The sequence below is a fragment of the Dasypus novemcinctus genome, chromosome 15 (assembly GCF_030445035.2).
Source record: "Dasypus novemcinctus isolate mDasNov1 chromosome 15, mDasNov1.1.hap2, whole genome shotgun sequence".
Classification (NCBI taxonomy): domain Eukaryota; kingdom Metazoa; phylum Chordata; class Mammalia; order Cingulata; family Dasypodidae; genus Dasypus; species Dasypus novemcinctus.
In genome coordinates this window covers 36,027,821-36,048,069 of record NC_080687.1, presented here as the reverse complement: position 1 = coordinate 36,048,069, position 20,249 = coordinate 36,027,821, and the positions used below count along the sequence as shown (strand labels likewise).

Here is a 20,249-nt window from a genome sequence, read left to right as displayed (position 1 = left end):
TGGAGCTGTTCCTAGGCCAGCAGGACCATGTTTTGATGACTTAAATGGGGAACCCTGAGAACTCACCAGTTGGAATCTTCAGTATTCATGGATGCTGTGGTTTCCCTAAACATGGCAGGGCTTGACTAGCTGTGGTGTCTGCGGCATTCAGAACATGTACAGTGTGTAACTGTGCTGCTCTCCGAGTGTGTGAAACATGTACCTGGATCTATACACGAGCTTTCTCCCCCATGTGGAGGCAAAACATCCTCAGCTATGGCCATTGTTGTGACTTCAGGGAGAGGACTTTCAATCACAGCCCACAAGGGCGGCTCTCAAAAGTGTGTCCCTGAGAGCAGCAGCGGCAGCCGCAACCACCACCACCTGGGAACTTGTTATAAAAGCAAATTCTTAAGCCCCGCCCCAGACCCGAATCAGACTCTCCCCGGTCAGGGGCCAGCAATCTGTGATTCAGTATGTGCTCCATGGGATTCTGAAGAACCAATGGTCTACAATGATGCCCCAGGAACTGTGTTATTATTCGGAGATTCAGAGAGGAATGAAGAACAAGGCCAAGGCTGAGCTTTTCAATTCCTTGGGATTCTAGATCCCTTTGAGAATCTGGGCCCTCTCCCCAGAAATATGCATATACATATTACTTCTCCAAATTTTTTTTTTATTTCTCTCCGCTCCCCCCCCCCAACCTCCCTGTTGTCTGCTCTCTGTGTCCATTTGCTGCATGTTCTTTGTCCGCTTCTGTTGTCAGCGACACGGGAATCTGTTTCTTTTTGTTGAGTCATCTTGCTGTGTCAGCTCTCCGTGTGTACGGCACCATTCCTGGGCAGGCTGCACTTTCTTTCGTGCTGGGCGGCTCTCCTTACAGGGCGCACTCCTTACACGTGGGGCTCCCTTATGCAGGGGACACCCCTGTGTGGCACGGCACCCCTTGCACGCATCAGCACTGCACATGGGCCAGCTCCACACGGGTCAAGGAGGCCCGGGGTTTGAACAGCGGACCGCCCATGTGGTAGACAGACGCCCCATCCACTGGGCCAAGTCCGCTTCCCACTTCCCCAAATTTTATGCACAGTTTTAGGGGAAGGGTTCTAATTCCTTGGTCAAGAGCCATGGGGCTGAGGTTAAGGAGACCTGGACCAGTAGGAGAAACAGGCATTTAATTCAATAAAGTGAGAAATGCTGAGCTAAGGGAAGAGGATGGGCCAAACGTGGTCCAAAGCTACAAAGAGCTGTCACTTCACTAAGGAAATGATGCTTCCGAGTGCTGAAGGAACGATGAGAATTCCCCAGTTGGCAAAGTTTGGAACACCCTAACTTGACAACAGAGCCCCCTAAGCTAGGCAGACATGAGGGTTTGGGTCATATGTCCTCACCACCATAGGCGCGTGATGGCATGGGCTTGCTCCTGGCTGCCTACAATCCTGGCACCCCGTCCACAAGGGACACAGGTACTTCCACCATCTACCAGCCCTGCGTGCCAGGAGCCCACAAATGTTTTATTTAAATAGCAGATTCCTGCCTCTAAAAAGAAATCTTTCACCCAAGGCAAATATGATAAAAAAGTAAAAGCAGAGTTGCTTGAGCCCTGGCATATACGGTACCATGTAACTGGAGCACCACCTCCCTCTACCCACTGAGAGGTAGCTTTTCCCTTCTCTGAACAGTTGCACCTTGCTTAGTATCTTCTTCAGAATGCATTGCATTCTGCCTTGAATGGTAATGACCTGGGAACAACTCACCTACCTCACTGGGTGTCCCTGAGGCCAGGCTAGGTCTTCTCTCTGTACCCTCCTTGGCATCTAGCCCACGACCCAGTTACATTTACTGTGAGGTTAAGAAAGCATACTGCCCCTCACGTGCAGTGGCCATCCTAGGTCCCAGGAGGGGGCCTACATTCTTCTATGCATAGTTTCATTGTTGCTAGGCATCTTGGCTTAGGAGAGATTTCCAAGAATATGCCCACTGTGCCAACTGATCCAATGGTGTGACACAGAGGTGCAAGTGAAGAGGCCATATGGCAGCACAAGCATGTCCTCAGGTGCCAGGCACCAGCACTATTGGGGGTGTTTAAGATCAGTCACTGTACAAAACCAGAATGCCCAAAAAGCATACCACTCATATATGAAAGAAAGCTAACAGAGGTTTTCCAGTCCTAAAAATGTAGGTGACAAGACTAAACGCTATGAAGCTCGAAGAAACTATTCTAAACTGTCAATAATAAAATACAAACTACTGACTAACCATGCTAAAGGAAACCCTGAATGATCTATTCTTGTGAAAGACAATGATAATACAAAAATCATGACCATATGAAGAGGTGATAAAAGAGAATGAAGCAAAAAAAAAATGTAGGAAAGTTTTGAAGAGGTGTGGCAAGCAGTTAATAGGTTTATATATATATATTTGCTATTTTTCTGGATATCTGGTGTTTATGTTTTTGGTTAACTTTTTAAAAATATCTGGTGTTTATGTTTTTGGTTAACTTTTTAAAAATTGTAATTTATTGTGATTTCTTTTCAAATTCTAAATAAATATTCACTTTTTAATTATTTTTCTTTAAGAAGCCCCCACCCCCAAACCATAAAAGTTTCATCTTTCACAAACAAGGATCTGCTTGGTAGGGCCATATATAAAACACAGATGCGATCAAATCAAAGCAGTACAGTAGAGTGGTTAAGAAAGCTGAGCGAGCTGTACAGGTGTGGGGCTGTTGTTAGGCTCAACTAAATTAATGTATGTAAACTGACAGTCACAGAGCCTGGCTCCCGTTAGGCACCTAATAAAGAATGGCTATTAACAGCAGTTGTAGAAAATGTATTTTTGCAAGACAGGGTGATTTTAGATTTTTATTTTTGACAGATCCATGTACATTCAATGTTACAATCTGTTCATAAACATTTTCCTCCACCCTCCAGGAACATCTGAAACAAAACAGACAACAGTGGCAGGAATGTTCTCAAAGAAGGATAAACAAAAGACCAAACACAGAGGAACCTGTATAATAAATAGAGATCACACTGAGTTTCAGGAACTGAGACCAAAGAAAACATAAATAGATATTTACATTATAAACGGAATTGGGCATTGATGACATTTGTCAGGAAGGATTGAGAAGAAAGAGCTGGAGGGTCAGGGTCTAGCACTTTAGACACCCCCACCATCCCTACTGAGCAGCCTATGTAAGAGCATTCTGAAGGAGGAGAGAGAAGGCAGGCCAAGGGGTGCTGTTCACAGAGGGCTGGTGTGGAGCACAGCCCAGAGGAGGAGACAGCGGCAGGTTCAACTGGACAGACTGGGGGGCTACATAACAAAGAGCCAAAACCCTGGTTTTCAAGGAGGAAAAAGACCTACTTGCCCTGAGGCAAGGCACCATGCGATCAAAATGGCTGGGGAGAGGGAGCGCCTATGCTTGATGGGAGGTGCCAAACAATGAACTCAGGGACAAGCACAGGCACAGGTTACCACTGACGTCGAGGTCCCGCCAGTCCCCATCTACTGGGCAAAGCGGAGGCAGCACAGCGAACCTCCAGTGGTCACACTTCAGTTACTGCAGCTCTCAGCTATGAGCACGCCATGATTCCACATGACCTGCCACGAGCCTCCCTGTCAGGTTCTCCAAACTCACTCCATCCTCCAGCATGTGCTGCTTTTGGGTTGGGCTGCAAGGCGCTGGGGAAAATTGGAATTACAGATCGAAAGGCAGTCAAAAGCCAAGGAATCTTCTCAGTGCCAGGAAAATAAGATTCCTCTGGAATCCAGCAGGCCTGGATAGCGTCTGCCCACAAAATAAGTTCAATTTTGGCCAAACATGTACGAAGCCTCTAAAACCTTGAGGAGAACTCAAAGGCTTACTTATTCCACTGCTCTTCCCTTGGATATGAAATCTTGCCCCGAACTTTCTAATCATGTCTTTGCCTCTGTGTCTCTGGTAATTAAATGTTAACATAAGCTGAAATCCTGTATGCTACTTCTTGAAACAGCAAACTGAGGAAATGGCACATATTGGAGCATTCTATTTTGAGAACGAGAAATTCATCATTTCTTCTTATAAAAAATTCAGGGCTTCCTTGATTCATCTGCATGGCTATATATGCTAGTTGAATAACTGAGATAAAGATCCTTTATGGATACTCAGTCCATTGTCAAAGTGGTACATTTCTCAACGTTGCCAACAGGACACCAGCATGGTTACTGGGGAAGGGGACATGTGCAGCTTGCGATAAGGAAGGGGCTTCTAAAGCCAGGTGCTTCCTGTGTTACCATGTCACACGAGTCTCAATAAACACTCACACCAAGAACTTGTTGATGCTCTCAGATCTCATTTTCCTATCATTAGAGGAGACACAGGAAACCAAAAGCTGTCTCCTTGCCTCATGCACAAATGTTATTAGTGGTTACATGTTCATTCCCTCCACAGATACTTATTGAACCTGTCCATGTGTATTGTGCCAGGTCTTTGGTATACCGTGATAAAAGGACACACAATCCCTGCCCCTGAGGGTACAAAATCCATGGGGAGACAAGCATGAAGACAATTAGAGCAGGATGTTCCAAGAGGAGTAATACCTGACTCACTAGGATGGACCCAACTTTCCTCAACTAGAGTATAAGCTCCACAAGGGCAAAGACTTTTCTGTTTTATTCACTGCTATCCCCAGCACCTAGAAACATACCTGGCATATCATAAGCACTCAATAAATATGTGTTAGCTGAGTGAAGGAACACATATTCCTTTACAATGTGGATGCTTCTTAAAGGAGGCTGTGAGAACTGAGACTTATAAGATGAACAAGTCAACCAGGATTCAGGGTAGATTGGGTACTCCTTGCAGAGAAAATGGAGCCATCAGGGAGCACGCTTATGATGGATCCAGATTTCGTGGGGCCTGATACTTGTACAATGGAAGCGATGGTCTTTTTTAAAAGTACACAATTATTAATATAAAACTGATGGGGTCTTTTCAGGGCCTAAGAAGCTTCATTAGATTCATGGTAAATCCTCCTGTGAGCATGGTGACTTCAGGAAGCAGCAAGTAGTTCAGAAAAGCTGAAACAGGTGCATAAAAGGGGGTATAGCAGGCCAAGGGCTTGGAGCACCACTCTCTAGGGGTGCTAAAGCATTAGAGGAAATCCAACATGACACAGAAAACTGTATTTATGAGAACTGCTTCTGAAATGATACTGTAGGTGGCTGCAAGGAATACATTAACAAGCTACTGGGGTGAGGCGCAAGAGTCCAAATGGACATGCCTGCATAACAATATATGGCTATTGCTGTGCCCTGGTTTCTCTGAATGAGTGTAAAAGACTGGAGTCAGAGTGGAATGGCTCATCACAAGGGGTCCCTGCTCCATCTCTGCCCTAGGCAAGCCTCTAAATTACTCAACAAATATCTGAGTAGTATCATTTGAGGGGGGGCGATTAGCTTAACTGGGTGCCCATGGGTCTCAAAGCCATCCCTGGAGTACAGCCTGAGGCCCATGTGCGAAGTGGTGAAAGACACGGCCAGACTGGCAGGTGGACCAAATTGAGAAGGGTCTTCCTTAAGGAAGCCAGCAAACAGGAGGGGGAGAAGCGGAACTGAGAGAAATAAAACTAGGTCCCACACCCTCCTCCAGGCAGAGGAAAATGACCTGCACTCAGCTTGTAGTACCCATGATCTTCTTCCCTTAACCCTAACCACAAAACTTAGGAGAGAATGATAAACAAAATATAGTCACAACCTCATTCACTAATAAATGTTCTTTTTCATGACTGCTCATCAGTGTGTAGGAACAATGATCTCAGCAGCTGTTTGGAAGCAGGCTTCATAAAAAAATACAGGATGGTTAAGTGACATTAGAACTATAACCTGGCACAAACATCAGAACCTGAGGTTATCGGGTCTGGGCCCCTCATTTTACAGATGAGGCAGCCCAGAAGCACTGGCCTTAAGTGACTTTCCTGGGTTCCCAGGAAGAGATGCTGGTAAGCCAGACCTAGCCCCCAAATTTTCTGACCACTGGTCCACTTGCTTCCTCTCAGCCCCTACAAAAACACCTACATTTTTATTTTTCTGCACTCTTATTGATAATGTACAGAACACCTAATATAAAAACTGGAGGAAAAATGGAACTTTATCCAAGCTTGGATTGAGAAGCAGGCTCAAAATTCCCTTTCCTGAGCTTTAAACCACAACAGATAATGATGTGGAGAATGTTTAAAAGAATGAGTAATGAACACCAAACTCTCAAACACCTAAATATACTGCTCATGCTGAAATGTGTTATCCTCAGAACAGACTAACACCAAGAATGACACACTTGTGAATACAGGCCTTTATATTATAAATACTAATAAGATGTTGAATTTTCCTTTTTAACAGCACTAAAAAAAGCACTCAAATTTGAGAACTTGTCACTGAGAAAAGGTTTTATTTAATAAAGCATGTATTAGTAAACTTGAATACTTGAAATCAATCAGTTTAATGAAAGGATTCTAAGTTTTGTATTTGGCACTGTCAAATCAGTAACATCTAGAAAATGGTATCATTTATATCAAATAACCAAATTATTATTATATCAAATAATAATAATAGCAACTAAAGAAAACCCACATAACTGCTAGCTTTTAAGTCAGCTGTGCTAAATGCAGATGCTGCAGAGAATGTTAATGAACGTAGGAAGACAAGACGGGGATTTAAGGGAATTATTCCATGTCCTGTGCCCGTGGAGTCACATGAGGATAGAGTTGAGTGGAATCTGAATACCTCCCTTGCAAAGACAGTGCTGGAAGTGTCTTCTCTCTGTTAAGACACCAAGGATCGGCAAAAGAGAGACAAAGAAGGGCGTGAGGAGAAAGGGGAGAGAGAGGTGACAAGACAGAGCCTGAGGGGTGGGCACAGGCAGTGTCTCTCTCACACACTCAGTCCTGGCTTCTAATTCTGCCTGCTGTTTTTTCACATGTGAAAGGCAAAAAGAAAGAAAGAAAGAAAGAAAAAGCTCAATGGAAGTTGTGTAAGTAATTCTATCTCAAATCTATACTTTACTACAGACTCTTCCAGCCAACTTCTTTTTCCTTCTTTAGCACTGTGGCCTGATTCCTAATTCTGACTATGTCAATAAAAGCTATTTCTGAAACTCTGAAATGAAATAGTGAAATAATTAAGCTAAAAGACTCTAAAAGCTGGATTTAGTCAGATTTCAAGTAATTTACTTTAAACCACTTATTTTAAGATATTGGGGACAGGGGATGGAATTTTTGTAACACATTATTTGGTTCACAAAATAATTCCAACATATTCAATTCCAGAAAGGCAGTATAAAGATCAGTTAAGAGCAGGGATTGGGAGTTAGAAGTAAAATCCCAGTCCCAAAAATGTTTACTATTCTTGGAACTGGTGATAGGCACATGGGGGTTCATTCTACCAGTCCAATGGTTCTCAAAGTATGGTCCCTGGACCAGCAGCATCGGGGTCACCTGGGGACTTGTTAGAAATGCAAATTCTCACACATTTAAGCCATTATTTTTAATGACTGTATAATACTCCGTTTTATAGCTATACCATAATTTAATGGTTATTCAGTTTGTTTCCAATTCCATGTAATTAGTATCAATGTGACAGTGAATGTCCTGGTAAATATATCTAAAAGCACTTATGCAAATCAGAAGTAGTGCATTGATCAGAGTAAGAAAAGACTTAAGGCTGAAAGTTGACTGGAACAGTTCAGATAATCACTGGAGATGAGATGTCTAGAGGACAGATACTACTAATTTCCTCATTGACACACAACTTGCAATCTTAGCTTACAAATACTGAGTTTCATGGAGCTGAGATAAGAACCCAGGTTTCCTGATAATGAGTCCAGGACATCTTGTACTGCTGGCTTCTGCTTTCCCCTGGTAGTGGTAATTCTCCTCAGCCAGGAGATCCTAAAACAGAACTGCAGGATTGGTTCCTTCCCAAGCACCTAGTAAAAACTTCAGAGGGCCATGGTTAAGTGGCACATACACTTGTCTGAAAAGGGAGCACTGAAACGTCTAAAGCCTCAAAACTTTGCTCTAAGAGAAACTTAGAACTAGCCATGTCACATTACGGGGATATTTCAAACTTTGGAAAGGTGAGGCTAAACTATAATTTCCAAGCAATCTTGGTTCTAAAATTATACGTGCAGCAATATGACATCAGTTGGCTCAGGCTAGGTCATGCATCTCAGTATAGTATTTCCTGCTAACTCCAAATGCTGTTACAACTTTTATTTATTTCCAGGTTTGCCAACTCATTTCATCTTCTTACATTGGGTGGAAATCCAATATCCCTTGTTTAACAGCTTCTACAACTCAAATCCCAAATAATTTTGAATAAACTAAGCTTAGAACCTGAAATTAAAATTCCAAAGTCTTTTTTTGTTTTGTTTTTTTAAAGAAGCTACTGGGGATTGAACCCAGGACCTCATACATGTGAAGTGTATCTGCTCCACAAACTCCAAGGTCTTAAACCTTACCCTAACATAGGTTATTCTGGGACTAAAGCTAATAACCCTGAAACACTGTTAGCCCGAGAAGAGACTTCAGAGATTATTTACCACATGCTTATTTTACAGATGAGAAAACTGTAGGTTAGGGGGTATATGATATGCAGTAATTTAGTGTCAGATTCCTGCCCCAAACTAAGGTCTCTGGACATCAAAGAGCTTTCATTTCTATTGGATTGTCCATGCCACCAGTTACCTAATATGTTTCTGCTCTCTTGTATTTAGCCACCATCTTTCAAATATTTTTGCATACCTGACCTAATAAATGTCAGCCTATTCCAAATACTACACGGATCATAAACATGATATAAACATTTTAGGATCATCCTGGATCATGCAATAAATTAATGGAAAGAAAAATCAGGGGAGAGGATAAGAGGCCTCCAGACTCTCAAATATTCTACCAATCTGTGCTCCTATATAACTTTCTGGGAAGATTATAAGACATGACACCCAAAATAGGAGTGACTTCTAATACCAACCCTAGGTTGTTCATACTTCCAACTTCTTCAGATATGGCTATCATTCCCTTTATCTGTTTGCACTAGTCAACTACTTTTCTTCTGTCACTTATAATTTGGCCTTCTCTAAGGGAAAATACTTTAGGGACAGGATTTTTTTTTCACTTTTCTTTTTCATCTTTATAGTTTCAATGCCAAGAAAAAGTGAATATGTTTATTTTCATTAATAAATTGTATATATGTGTCCAGATACAGATTTTTTAAAAATTAGAAGACTGAAATCCTGACTCTGCTACTTATTAAATGTATAATTTCAAGGAAGTTACCTAACCTCTCCATGACTCAGTTTCCTCATGTGTAAAAAGAGGAATAACAATAGCTTCTAGAGTTGTGAAGATTAATTGAAATGATGTATTTAATGGGCTTAAACCAGTGCCTTACATAAAACAAAGCACTACATAAGTATTTCCTATTTTTATTATAACAAAAAAGAAAACAATTGGCATTAACTTGTTATAAAAATTGGTGACCAATCACTCTGCCTCCATGTATACAATAGAACATGAGAAAAGAAACATGCCAGAGCTGGACGGATATTAGTTTTCTATGCAATCAAGAATTTTCAGAGATAAGAATGATTCAGCAGGATGATGAATTAGTGAGACGAGCTATGGAAGTTCTTTCTCTGGAGGCCTTGATAGGACAGTTTTACAGTCGTGCACAGCACGGTTATTAAATTCAATCTGACCAAACGTAAAATGGTGAAATCTCTGTGGAAAACAGTTTGGCAGTTCCTCAGAAAGCTAAATATGGAATTACTATATGACCCAGCAAGTCCATTCCAATTATATACCAAAAAGAATTGAAAGCAGAGATGCAAACAGATATTTGTACACCAATGTTCATAGCAGCATTATTCACAATAGCCAAAAGGTGGAAGCAACCCAAGTGTCCATCAACAGATGGATATACAAACTGTGCTATATACACACAGCAGAATATTATTCAGCCAAAATAAGAAATGAAGTTCTGATACATGCTACAATATGAACAAGCCTTAAAGACTTCATGCTGAGTGAAATAAGCCAGATGCAAAAGGACAAATACTGTATGATCTCAGATCATATACTTAGAATCTAAATACTTAGAATATACAAATTCATAGATACACTAAGTACATTAGAGGTTACCAGAGGCTAGGGGAAGGTAAAATGGGGAGTTATTGCTTAATGGATACAGAATTTCTGTTTGGGGTGATAAAAAGTTTTGGTAATGGTTGTTGGTGGTGGTAGCACAACATTGTTAATGCAATTAATACAACTGAACTGAACACTTGAAAGTTGTTAAAATGGGGAATTTTATGTTGTAAATATGTCAGCACAGTAAAAAAATTTTTTTTAATTCAACCAACCTATCTGAGCATACACTCCTCAAAGATTCCTTCCAACTATTCCACAAAGTATGTGTGCAATAACAAAGAATCTTATTCGTATGAACCGTTCCTATGAATGTTCAATGGTCACTACGCCTTCTTTAAAGGTTTATTCCTGTTCTGGGGCTTAAAAAAAAAAATCAGCTGGAGCTGATGATGGTTTAAGTTATCTGCCTAAGAGGGAAACAATGAGTGAGATTAACATTTACTGTGCTTAATAAATACTACCTGAATAACCTTTCTGAGGAATGAATCCTCTCCTCATCCAGACCCTGCTGCTGGGGAAAAGAATGGGTTGGTCTCATTCACCTCTGTAGCCCCAGTGCACTATACAATAAGCCTGGCAAAACTCAGAACATATATGTAGGATGGATGGATGGATGGATGGATGGATGGATGGATGGATGGATGGATGGATGGACAGATATGCACAAATGAAGGGGGAAAATAAAGAATGCAGTGAAGGCGAGGACTCTGAAAAAAGCTTGCAAGAACTTCTATTCTTCACCACCCAATATTTTAAAAAAGGAACAACCTATTACACGTCATCAATGTAATTATATCTAAATAAGCCTTAGGGGCAGAAATGCTTTCTGCATAAATATGGTTTATTAACTCAACCACAGTAATCTAAAGTCCTTTAGGATATTAAGAGCAACATGATCATTTCCCCTGGCTTATACTTCAGGGGAAGGGTTCTTAAAAAAGGGTCTGTGAGCTTGAAATGAAATTCAAAAAACATCCTTGTGGAAACATACTGGTGCGGGTATGATATATTTATTAAATAATACACAGTATAGTGTGGACTTAGTAAGGGGTCCATAGTTTTCACCTGACTGGCAAAGGGGTCCATGGAACGAAAAAGGTTGAGAACCCCAATCCTAGGCTCATTCCATCCCTACTGAAAGAGAAAACACATTTCCCAAGTAATGTACTGATATGCTCAACCAGAAACCAATTCACCTACTCCTTTCTACAGGAGGCACACAAGCTTTCTCACATGGTCACTGAGCTGGAGCAATCATTTGTTCACTCAAACATTAACGTAAGAACTTAGATTCAGTTTTGATAATTGAAGACTCCAGAAAAATATGAAAAATAGAAAAGGTATGTCTAAAAAGATAATTTTCGAAAAATACTAAATGAGTTTACCTAACATGTGAACATACAGCTTTTCTCTCTCTCCAAATCTTTTGACCTTCAAAATTCCCAAAATAAGACCTGTGCTGTAGTCCTTTCTGCCTAAGGAAGGTAACAAATTCAAAGGGCAACGTAAATAGCATCTTCAGCATCTACCCTTGGTCATGTTTGATGTTTTAGGGCCACACCCTTTTCCTCTAAATTGTTGAGCTGTAACAACTATTTCCAGAAACTGCTTTAGAGGCTAGGGGCAAAAATAGGCATTCAAATGCAAGCAGGGTAACTGATGTGTAGACATCAAGAACACTCTAACTATGCTGCCTGTTTGTCACTCAGGTCCACAAAGTCATTTTTCAATGGGTTTGGCAGTAAGCCTAGGACAGGAACGGGGAAGTTTCACCCGGCACTTCCTCCCATACTTACTGTCACAATGCAGGGGATAAGACCTATCTACGTAATTGCTTGTAAACTGAATGCTGCAGCCTCTGAAACTTTATAATGTCCAGGCACATCCTTCTCTTAGAAACGGTGAATGACTTTAGTACTGAATAAGCAGCCATTGCAGAGGGAAGCCTTAACTGTTATTTAGAGAGGGGAGAGAACCATTATGTCAAACATAAGGGCAAGAGGAAATGCCTGATAGAAGTTTCATAGAAAAAGAAGTACTTCTAACTTGCATAAGTGCTTTAAGATATATTTACCAGGACATTCACTATGACATTGATACTAATTATACAGAATTGGAAACAAACTGAATAATCATTAAATTATGCTATAGCTATAAACCAGAATACCATACAGCCATTAAAAATAATGGCATAAATCTACGTATGGTGACAGAGAAAGATGTTCTTGATATATTCTGGGAGAAATCAACTTGCAGAAATCTATACTACGAGTATATTTTCTAAACCATGTACTCATAATAAATTGTGCTTTTATATGCACAGGAGGAAGTCTAGAAGTATAAGAACCAAATTATTAATACTGAGGCACCTTTGGAGAGTAAGGATAGGGCACTTCCCCCGTTTTTACATTATTTGCAATTGTTATTACATGCATTAATTACTTTTATGTTTTCTAAACTATACAATATTTTTCCCAAGGACCGTTTGCGTACATAAGCAAAACTAGCAAAACCTGACTTCAAAGTGCCACTTCTTAAAGTACGGTACCTACATTTAAATGGTCCTTAAGTATAATACATGTAAATTATGTACAGACTTGGAGATGCTTACCCAGTACATGGGACACTGACATCATAATAATGAATAATACTATAAGAAAAAGGTCTTATAGCTGTGTATGCATACCTGTTTAAAAAATTCACCCCAAGCAACAAGTTGTATTCCAAGCAATTTGTTGAATTCTTGTTTGTAGCAGGCAGTGATGGTTTCTGTAAGGAGATATGCTCTGTGCAGAGGCCCTGCTAAACTATCCCTAACATCAGTTTGTTAATCTTGCTTACCTCTCAGAAAGAAGAGAAACACAATCAGATAAGAAAAAATTTCTCATTGTACCGTTTCTCTCTCATACCTCTCTCCCCTGGCACAAAGAGCCAGAGCCTTCTCCACACTGCCAGGAACTCCTGGGTCCTGCTGAGAACAGCAGCTTATCCATTATAGTGGACAAATAACTCCCCATGGAATTGGATGTAGTAACATTGGACTTAAACAAATAACTGGGATGTGGACAGCCTGCCTTTTTTTAAGCACTAGAGAGCTAAGTTTTTAAAGAGTCAGTTGTGTAATAAAAAAAACTCATTGTATCTTTCTACAGTATATTTAATCCTCTGGAAAAGTATTTCTACACATCTGGAGAATCACTGACAAAAGATTTTTAAGAGTATTCACAAGAGAACCCAAACCACACAACTTCCTTTAAGAAATCATAAGCTACATCAGCTGAGAACTTTAACCAGTTAAATCTATATAGTATGCAAGCAGCTCAAGCTACTCAGTAAACTAGCTGTTGTCCTAGCAGAAAGGAATCCACGATAATGAGCAACATCTCTAAACAATATATCAGAGGGTGAAAATAGAAATCTAGATCTCTATGTTGAAACTCTGCCATGAAAAAGACTCATCATATTTTATGGACTTTCTCAGTTCAGGCTTAACAATATAATTTTGAAGGCAACACAATATAAGGCAGTCACATGTGTCACAGAGGAAAGCAATTCAAATCAGTTAAGAAAAGTTTAAGTTCAGATTCTTAAGACATTAACTGAACATTAAGTAAATTATTAAGCAAATACTTCACGATAATAGAAACTGCGCCTCCATATTAAAAAAAAATACATATTGAATAACTGAGTACTAGTTTAACAATCCCTTTAATAGATAACTTGAAAGGCTCAATTGTCTCCTCTACAGTGCATGTTGGTGGTTTTTTGCAGCTTGCTTAAAAAATTATATGCCTTTATTGTACTACAGAAATTCCGAGAGAGAAGGACAACCTACTCATTGATAATAACAACACAAGCATTTTGCACATTCCTCCCTTAGCAAGTCCACCAAAGCACTTGACTTTATCCAAACTGCTAAGAGTTTAGCTAATGTTAGGAAGAGAAACTTCTGAGTTAGTTCAAAGTTTAGGTTTCTTCTTAGTTTATCCAAGGTAAATCTCCTGTTAAAATGTGTAAGAAGGAGCACATGAAACTTCAAGTTATGTTCCTTAAAACGCCTAAATGTCACCTTTTCTTGTTAACATCTTCTTGTTAACATAAATACATAGTGTAAAAATTTTAATTTTGGCAAAGTCCATGTTTTTTCAACACTATGAAAGACAATTATAACGTGCTCCCTGGGTTTACCTTTGGAAACACTGCATCTAGGTGGGACACAATTTTGAACAATACATGATTGTTCTTTACAAAATGTCAACTTTTCCTTCCTCACAAAGAAGAATCAAACTTGAACCGAAAAGTCAATTTACAGGAAAGAAGAGCGAAAGTTCACAACAGCCAAGTAGAGCAAATCTTTAAATCAAACAGAGGGTAAAAATGCATGGACCCCTGGTACACAATAAAAACACTGAGAGGAGACAACATAAAAGCTTTTGGTAGGACGCTCTCACCAGTACTGGACCTGGGCTCTCCACCTCCACTTCTCCCTGTACGGCATCCTTGCATTGCAGGGGGGACTCAATCACCAGCTCTTTTTTGACACTTCTACTACTTGTCCTGCATTTATCAGTCTGCATTCTCGGATGAAAAAGCAAGTCAGAAAGTCTGCAACTGGGACAGCTGGGAGTCCCCAGGCGTGCAGGGCAAGCACATGCCAGCAGTCCACAGAAGGAAAGGAAGTTGATTCCCAGGCACAAGTGGTCAGCCCCAGGCAGAGCTCGCCTGGGGGTGCCGTCTGCAGAGCTGCGTGCTGGGAAGGCGTGCCAGGGAGGGCCGGCCTCCAGGGCTGTTACTACTCCTCGGGAAACGGGAGGCTCCACTGGCCGGTCAAAGGAAAACAAACCCCAAATTGTACAATACACAGTGCCCTGCCTCTAGATAAAGACAGGCCTTACTGTGTCCATTCCACACAGCGTGGGCCAAATCAATCCGAATCAAAATAGTGCAGTGTTTAAAAGAAAACTATCCACAGTCACTGTCAGACTCCATAATTACTTCAAATCTGAAACTCATGGCTCTTTTAGGAGCTGGCTAAGACGTCTTGGTGCTCTAAAATGTGTATAGTTTAGGAATGCTTTCATTTGTGTTATGGCTAAACACCAAATGCTTGGCTGATGATCAAAGCCGGGGAGAACAACCAGCCAGGGTGTTCCTGCAGCCACAGCTAATCCCAGTCTCACGGGTACAGGTGGAAGACAAGAGTTTCTCCCCGCAGCACACAATTCCACAGCCTTTACAAAACTAGATTTATCTACTATTCTATGCTAGAAAGACAAGATCATCAAATTTTTTCATGTGCTCACATGTTTCATGTTTTTATTAAACAGAATATTACTTTAAATCCATCAACAGGTACGTGCCAGTATTGAGGGGTCACAGTAAAAATATAAGGCACAGCGTCTCCTCCCCTTCAAGGATCTTAGGAGCTTGGTGGAAGGCAAGATGAAATAATAAATGACAAACTAATATAATTAATAAAGATGCACACAAAGGCATAGGAAAGTCATAGGTTCACCATCCCTTGGTTCAGTCATAATATTACCCCACATGTGTATTCCCAAAAGTCTGCTATTTTTATTTCCTCAGATTAACAGTAGAGTAACTTTTTAAATTCGACTCTTAGGGAAAATGGAAACAGAGGCGTTAAGTGATTTATTAAAAGTTAAATAGAAAGGGAGCATGAAAGATGGGATTAAATATTAATCTTCACTTCCTGGAATGCTACACTGTTTCTCCCAGCTACTCTGCTTATTTTCTTGAAATCAGAGAATTTAGCAGCAGTAATTAACAGAAGTAGTAGTTGTAGTACACGTAGTTGTTAAACAACAACAACATTTAAATTAGTTCTCTATAGCAACAGTAGGTATCATAGGTAAACTACCACAGGGTAACATATAAACTATTATATAGACATAATCTCAAACCTTAACACGAATCTTGCAATATAGATACAAGTCGCCCATTCTCTAGGCAAAGTAACTGAGGCTGAGCGGCTCAGATGGGACCTCCTTCTCCCCGCCAGGTCCGCTGCCGCCACCTCCCTGCCAACAGCTTAGTAAAGTATCTGTCCCTTCAAACTTCAGGGATCCTTTCAAGTGCGGGCATTAATTATGTAATAAATCACCAGGATTCAATGAGTCCGTAACAAAAAGTAGTTGTTTCTATAACAGTTTAAAGTAAAAAAAACACCTACCCAATTTCTCAATCTGTGGTAATCTTTCAGGGTAAATATAAACTCATCTACCAAATTTGCATTCTAAAATAATATGATCTAAGAATGTTTTAAAATTCATCCTTATAAGGTTACAAAAGGATAGGGGGAAAATGGGGTCTCAGTTACATAAATAAATAAAGTATTAAATAATTATATCAAAACTTATAAATGTGCTATAAAACAGAGAAGGAGGTAAGAAAGGATCAAGGCAACAGTACTGTATGGACGAATGGAGACTAATAAAGTACAGAGCACAATCAACCTGACACAAAAACCTTTTTGAAATGGTCAGAGTTCTAAATAGCCCTTCTTCAAATCCCAGTCGTCATTAAGCCACCAGAAGTTCTAGTGAGAAATGTGGCTCCACTTGTTTGGTCAAAAACACCCTGATGTTCTGAAAGGAATGGGAGGGAATTTAACAGGTTCCTATACACATACCAATTTATTTAACCCTCCTAATAATCCTATTAAGTAGACAACATTGTTATCCCCATTTTACAGGTAAGGAAACCAGTGCCCAGAGGGATTATGCGACGTGCATAACGTCCAACAGCGAGCAGAACACAAACTCCTAAACACAATGCGATGTGGGACCAGTTGTTTATGCCAACTATGCTCACACTGCTGACAAGCATAGCAGGTAAAAAGATACTGGTCACCAGTCAGGGATTAAAGATAACAGCAACATCTGAGTTGACTCCCATCCAGGTGCTGTAGTGAAGGGTTAAAAGGTCTGTAAATGGCACAGCACAGAGCCTGGTTCACTGTAGGAGTCTTTTGATAGTAACTGCTGCTGTTGTTCTAACCTAATGAAATCAGTCTTAGTCTTAAATTCAAGAATTAGCCAAACTCGGAATTTAAGTAACAATTCCATTGACCGTGTGCTACTACAACACATGACATAGTGCTTCAGCAATTTAAAATCAACTGTTCTTCCCTCTTTGCTGTAGAGTTTGACAGCTGCTTTCAAATACACACTGTAAACCCCACCAGTTCTTGTCATGAGCCAGTCATCTTCTTGTTGAAGTTTTTTGATATTTTTCCAATTTTTAGCAATGAATTTATAATTCTTTTGTAATCAAGGAAAAAAATTTAGTTGGCTCTCACCTTCCAAAGATGCCATGACAAATAGGCAAATATGATCATCTATGTAACTCATACCAATTTTCAAGACAAGTAAACATTTTTTCAAAGTTTCTCATACAAGGCACAGATTAATGTACTAGACAAAGGTCTCAGCATGTTTATAGGAAATGCAGCAGCCAAATTCGCACAGTTTTTCCTCACCACTATCTCTAGAGTATAATAGTAAAGCCCAGATCGAGGAAAGCAATTCTGAGAACATGACTATCACATTTAACTTGATGAAAGAAGGGAATTCTGAGGACTTGGAGGAATAGAGAGACTATATGTCAGCTTTCCTGCTACATAACTTCTCAGGAAATACAAAGTGCCCCTGTTCTATTCTGCTTGTGTAGGACAGACCAATCAAAGGGAATCACATGGTACCACATTTAACTTCAGAACCTCAACCTCAGAATAGGATGTGGTCTCCTTTATGGGGTTCATGACATCTGTATCCAATGGCATGAGAATGACAGCTGGTCAGAGCAGCCACAAGAGCAAATGCCAAATTGGAAAGACAGGAAGTAGATGGCCATGTTTTCCTTTATAACATCAAGGTTTACATAGGAGCTTGGGTTCAAACTACACAAACATTTATTGAGCCCCTACTATCTATCAAACTCAAGTTCTTTCATACATTATGTTGTTTAACTCTTAAGTCAGCAATCAAATCTTTTAACATTGGGGAAGCAGGAACACTTTTGAAGTGTGGTGGAGTGAGTGCCTATACTTCTGCATATAGGTTTTAGTTCTCAAATTGTAATGTGCAAATAAATTATTATACAGGTTATGTACACAAAACCATGAAAACTTAATAGAAAATAAAAGATTTTTCAGGAGCAAATTTGACTATAAGGAGGTCTAACTTTTTTAAGATTTATTTTATTTATTTCTTTTCCCCTTCCCCACCTCCCCCCGTTGTCTGCTCTCTTGTGTCCATTCACTGGGCGTTCTTCTGTATCTGCTTGCCTTCTCCAGGAATCTGTGTCTCTTTTTGTTGCATCATCTTGCTGCGTAAGCTCTCCATGTGTGCGGCGCAACTCCAGGGAAGGCTGTGCTTTTTTTCACACAGGGCAGCTCTCTTTGCAGGGTACACTCCTTGCGTGTGAGGCTCCCCTATGCGGGGGACACCCCTGTGTGGTACGGCACTCCTTAAGCGCGGCAGCACTGCACGTGGGCCAGCTCACCACACAGGCCAGGAGGCCCTGGGTTTGAACTCTGGACCTCCTATATGGCAAGGGGACGCTCTATCAGTTGAGCCATATCTGCTTCCCAGGAGGTCTAACTTTAAACCCTACAACCCTGTATCTTAACCATCTTTGTATTTGCTGAATTGATGTTTATGTCAATTTTGTGTCAATGTACATCTTTAGCCCTGAAATGGAATGCAGTAATCATAAAAATATGCAAACATTTTCAATTGTTAATGGCCCAAATTAAGGCATGCTTTCAACTGCTCATAAACTGAAATAAAATGTACAATTTACTAATTTTCTCCATTCTAAGAAAATGTTACTCTGCAAATCTTGCTAGACATTTCTTGAGACAACAGTATATTTGGAAACAGCACAACTATACCATTAAAAGTGCAAATAAAATTTGTTTTTAACAAGGAACCTACATAAAGTTTGATACTGCATTTGCTATAGCTAATAACCATATAGTGGACAAAGAATAAATAGCATCTATTATCTCAACTTACTGGAATTTTTTTTACTCTGTGTTAGGGCTCCCATCAGGAGGACATTTAAAATACAATTAGGGAAGTGGATGTGGCTCAAGCAATTGGGCTTCCACATAGTACATGGGAGGTATCTCCTGGAGAAGGCAAGCTGGCGCAGCAGGCAGGTGCAGCGAACTGCCACAACAACATGACACAACAAAAGAGAAACAAAGAGGAAAGACAATGAAAAACCAGGGAGCTGAGGTGGTTCAGGTGACTGAGTGCCTCTCTTCCACATGGGAGGTCCCGGGTTCAGTTCCCAGTGCCTTCTAAAGAGAAGACAAGCAGACACAGAGAGCACACAGCAAACAGACTCAGAGAGCAGACAGCAACCACAAACAATGAGGGGGGGAGGATAAATAAATAAAATAAATCTTTTTAAAAAATACAATTAACTTTAAAGACACAAGGAAAACATAGATATACTTTTTTTTTAAGTCTCTACTCCAAAATGATCAGTCTTTTTCTTCTGTTCTGAGGAAATAAGAAGCAATTAGTAAGTAGAAATTACTTCTAAAAATTGCAAAAGGGAGCAAATGACTAACGGTTTTCCACACTGTATTGTTACCTGTCAGATTGCGAGCCAAAGAAAAGAAAAGGTGTCAGGAAACGATTTGCCTTTCTAAGAAAAACAAAAACATGGTAGAAAAAAAGGCACAAGAAACAGTAAAACAGAAAAGAATGGGACAGCATTAGAGGCAACAGCTGTGAAACAAGGTGGCCAACAGTCCATGAGACAATAGCTGGGGATGGGGTGTGGGGAGGGCAGGCAGAGGACAGAGGACAGAGCGGGAGGAGAGTGGGTTTCTACTTTAGAACCCCGGAGGGCCTCTTGGAACAGTTAATATCAAAAACAATAAATTCTAATATAAAGTCTAGTGCTTGTCTCAATTATTTTTATCATTAGTAATTTAATCAAATATTGCAGAAATGTAATCGGCATTATCTTCTAGTCTAGTGTTTCTTATCCTAGAGTCCAAAGCTAGACTTGGGGGGGGAAGCTGTCCATGGGCCTCTA

The 20,249-nt window shown here is 40.3% G+C and overlaps 1 protein-coding gene across 17 annotated transcripts in view; it reads right to left on the bottom strand.

The window, feature by feature from the left end:
- The window catches only part of DOCK9 (dedicator of cytokinesis 9), a 370,241-nt gene that overhangs the window by 168,839 nt on the left and 181,153 nt on the right, over positions 1-20,249 (bottom strand). For 5 of the 17 annotated variants that reach the window (XM_058276474.1, XM_058276476.2, XM_058276482.2 and 2 more), the window contains exon 1: positions 14,621-14,916. The exons of 11 other annotated variants lie outside the window; for them this stretch is intronic. In XM_058276474.1, coding sequence (XP_058132457.1) covers positions 14,621-14,746 — 126 coding nt within the window. In that variant the 5' untranslated portion in view covers positions 14,747-14,916. Of the gene's footprint in view, positions 1-14,620; positions 14,929-20,249 lie in introns of those variants that run through there. One more of the 17 variants, XM_058276478.1, reaches the window with a different exon arrangement.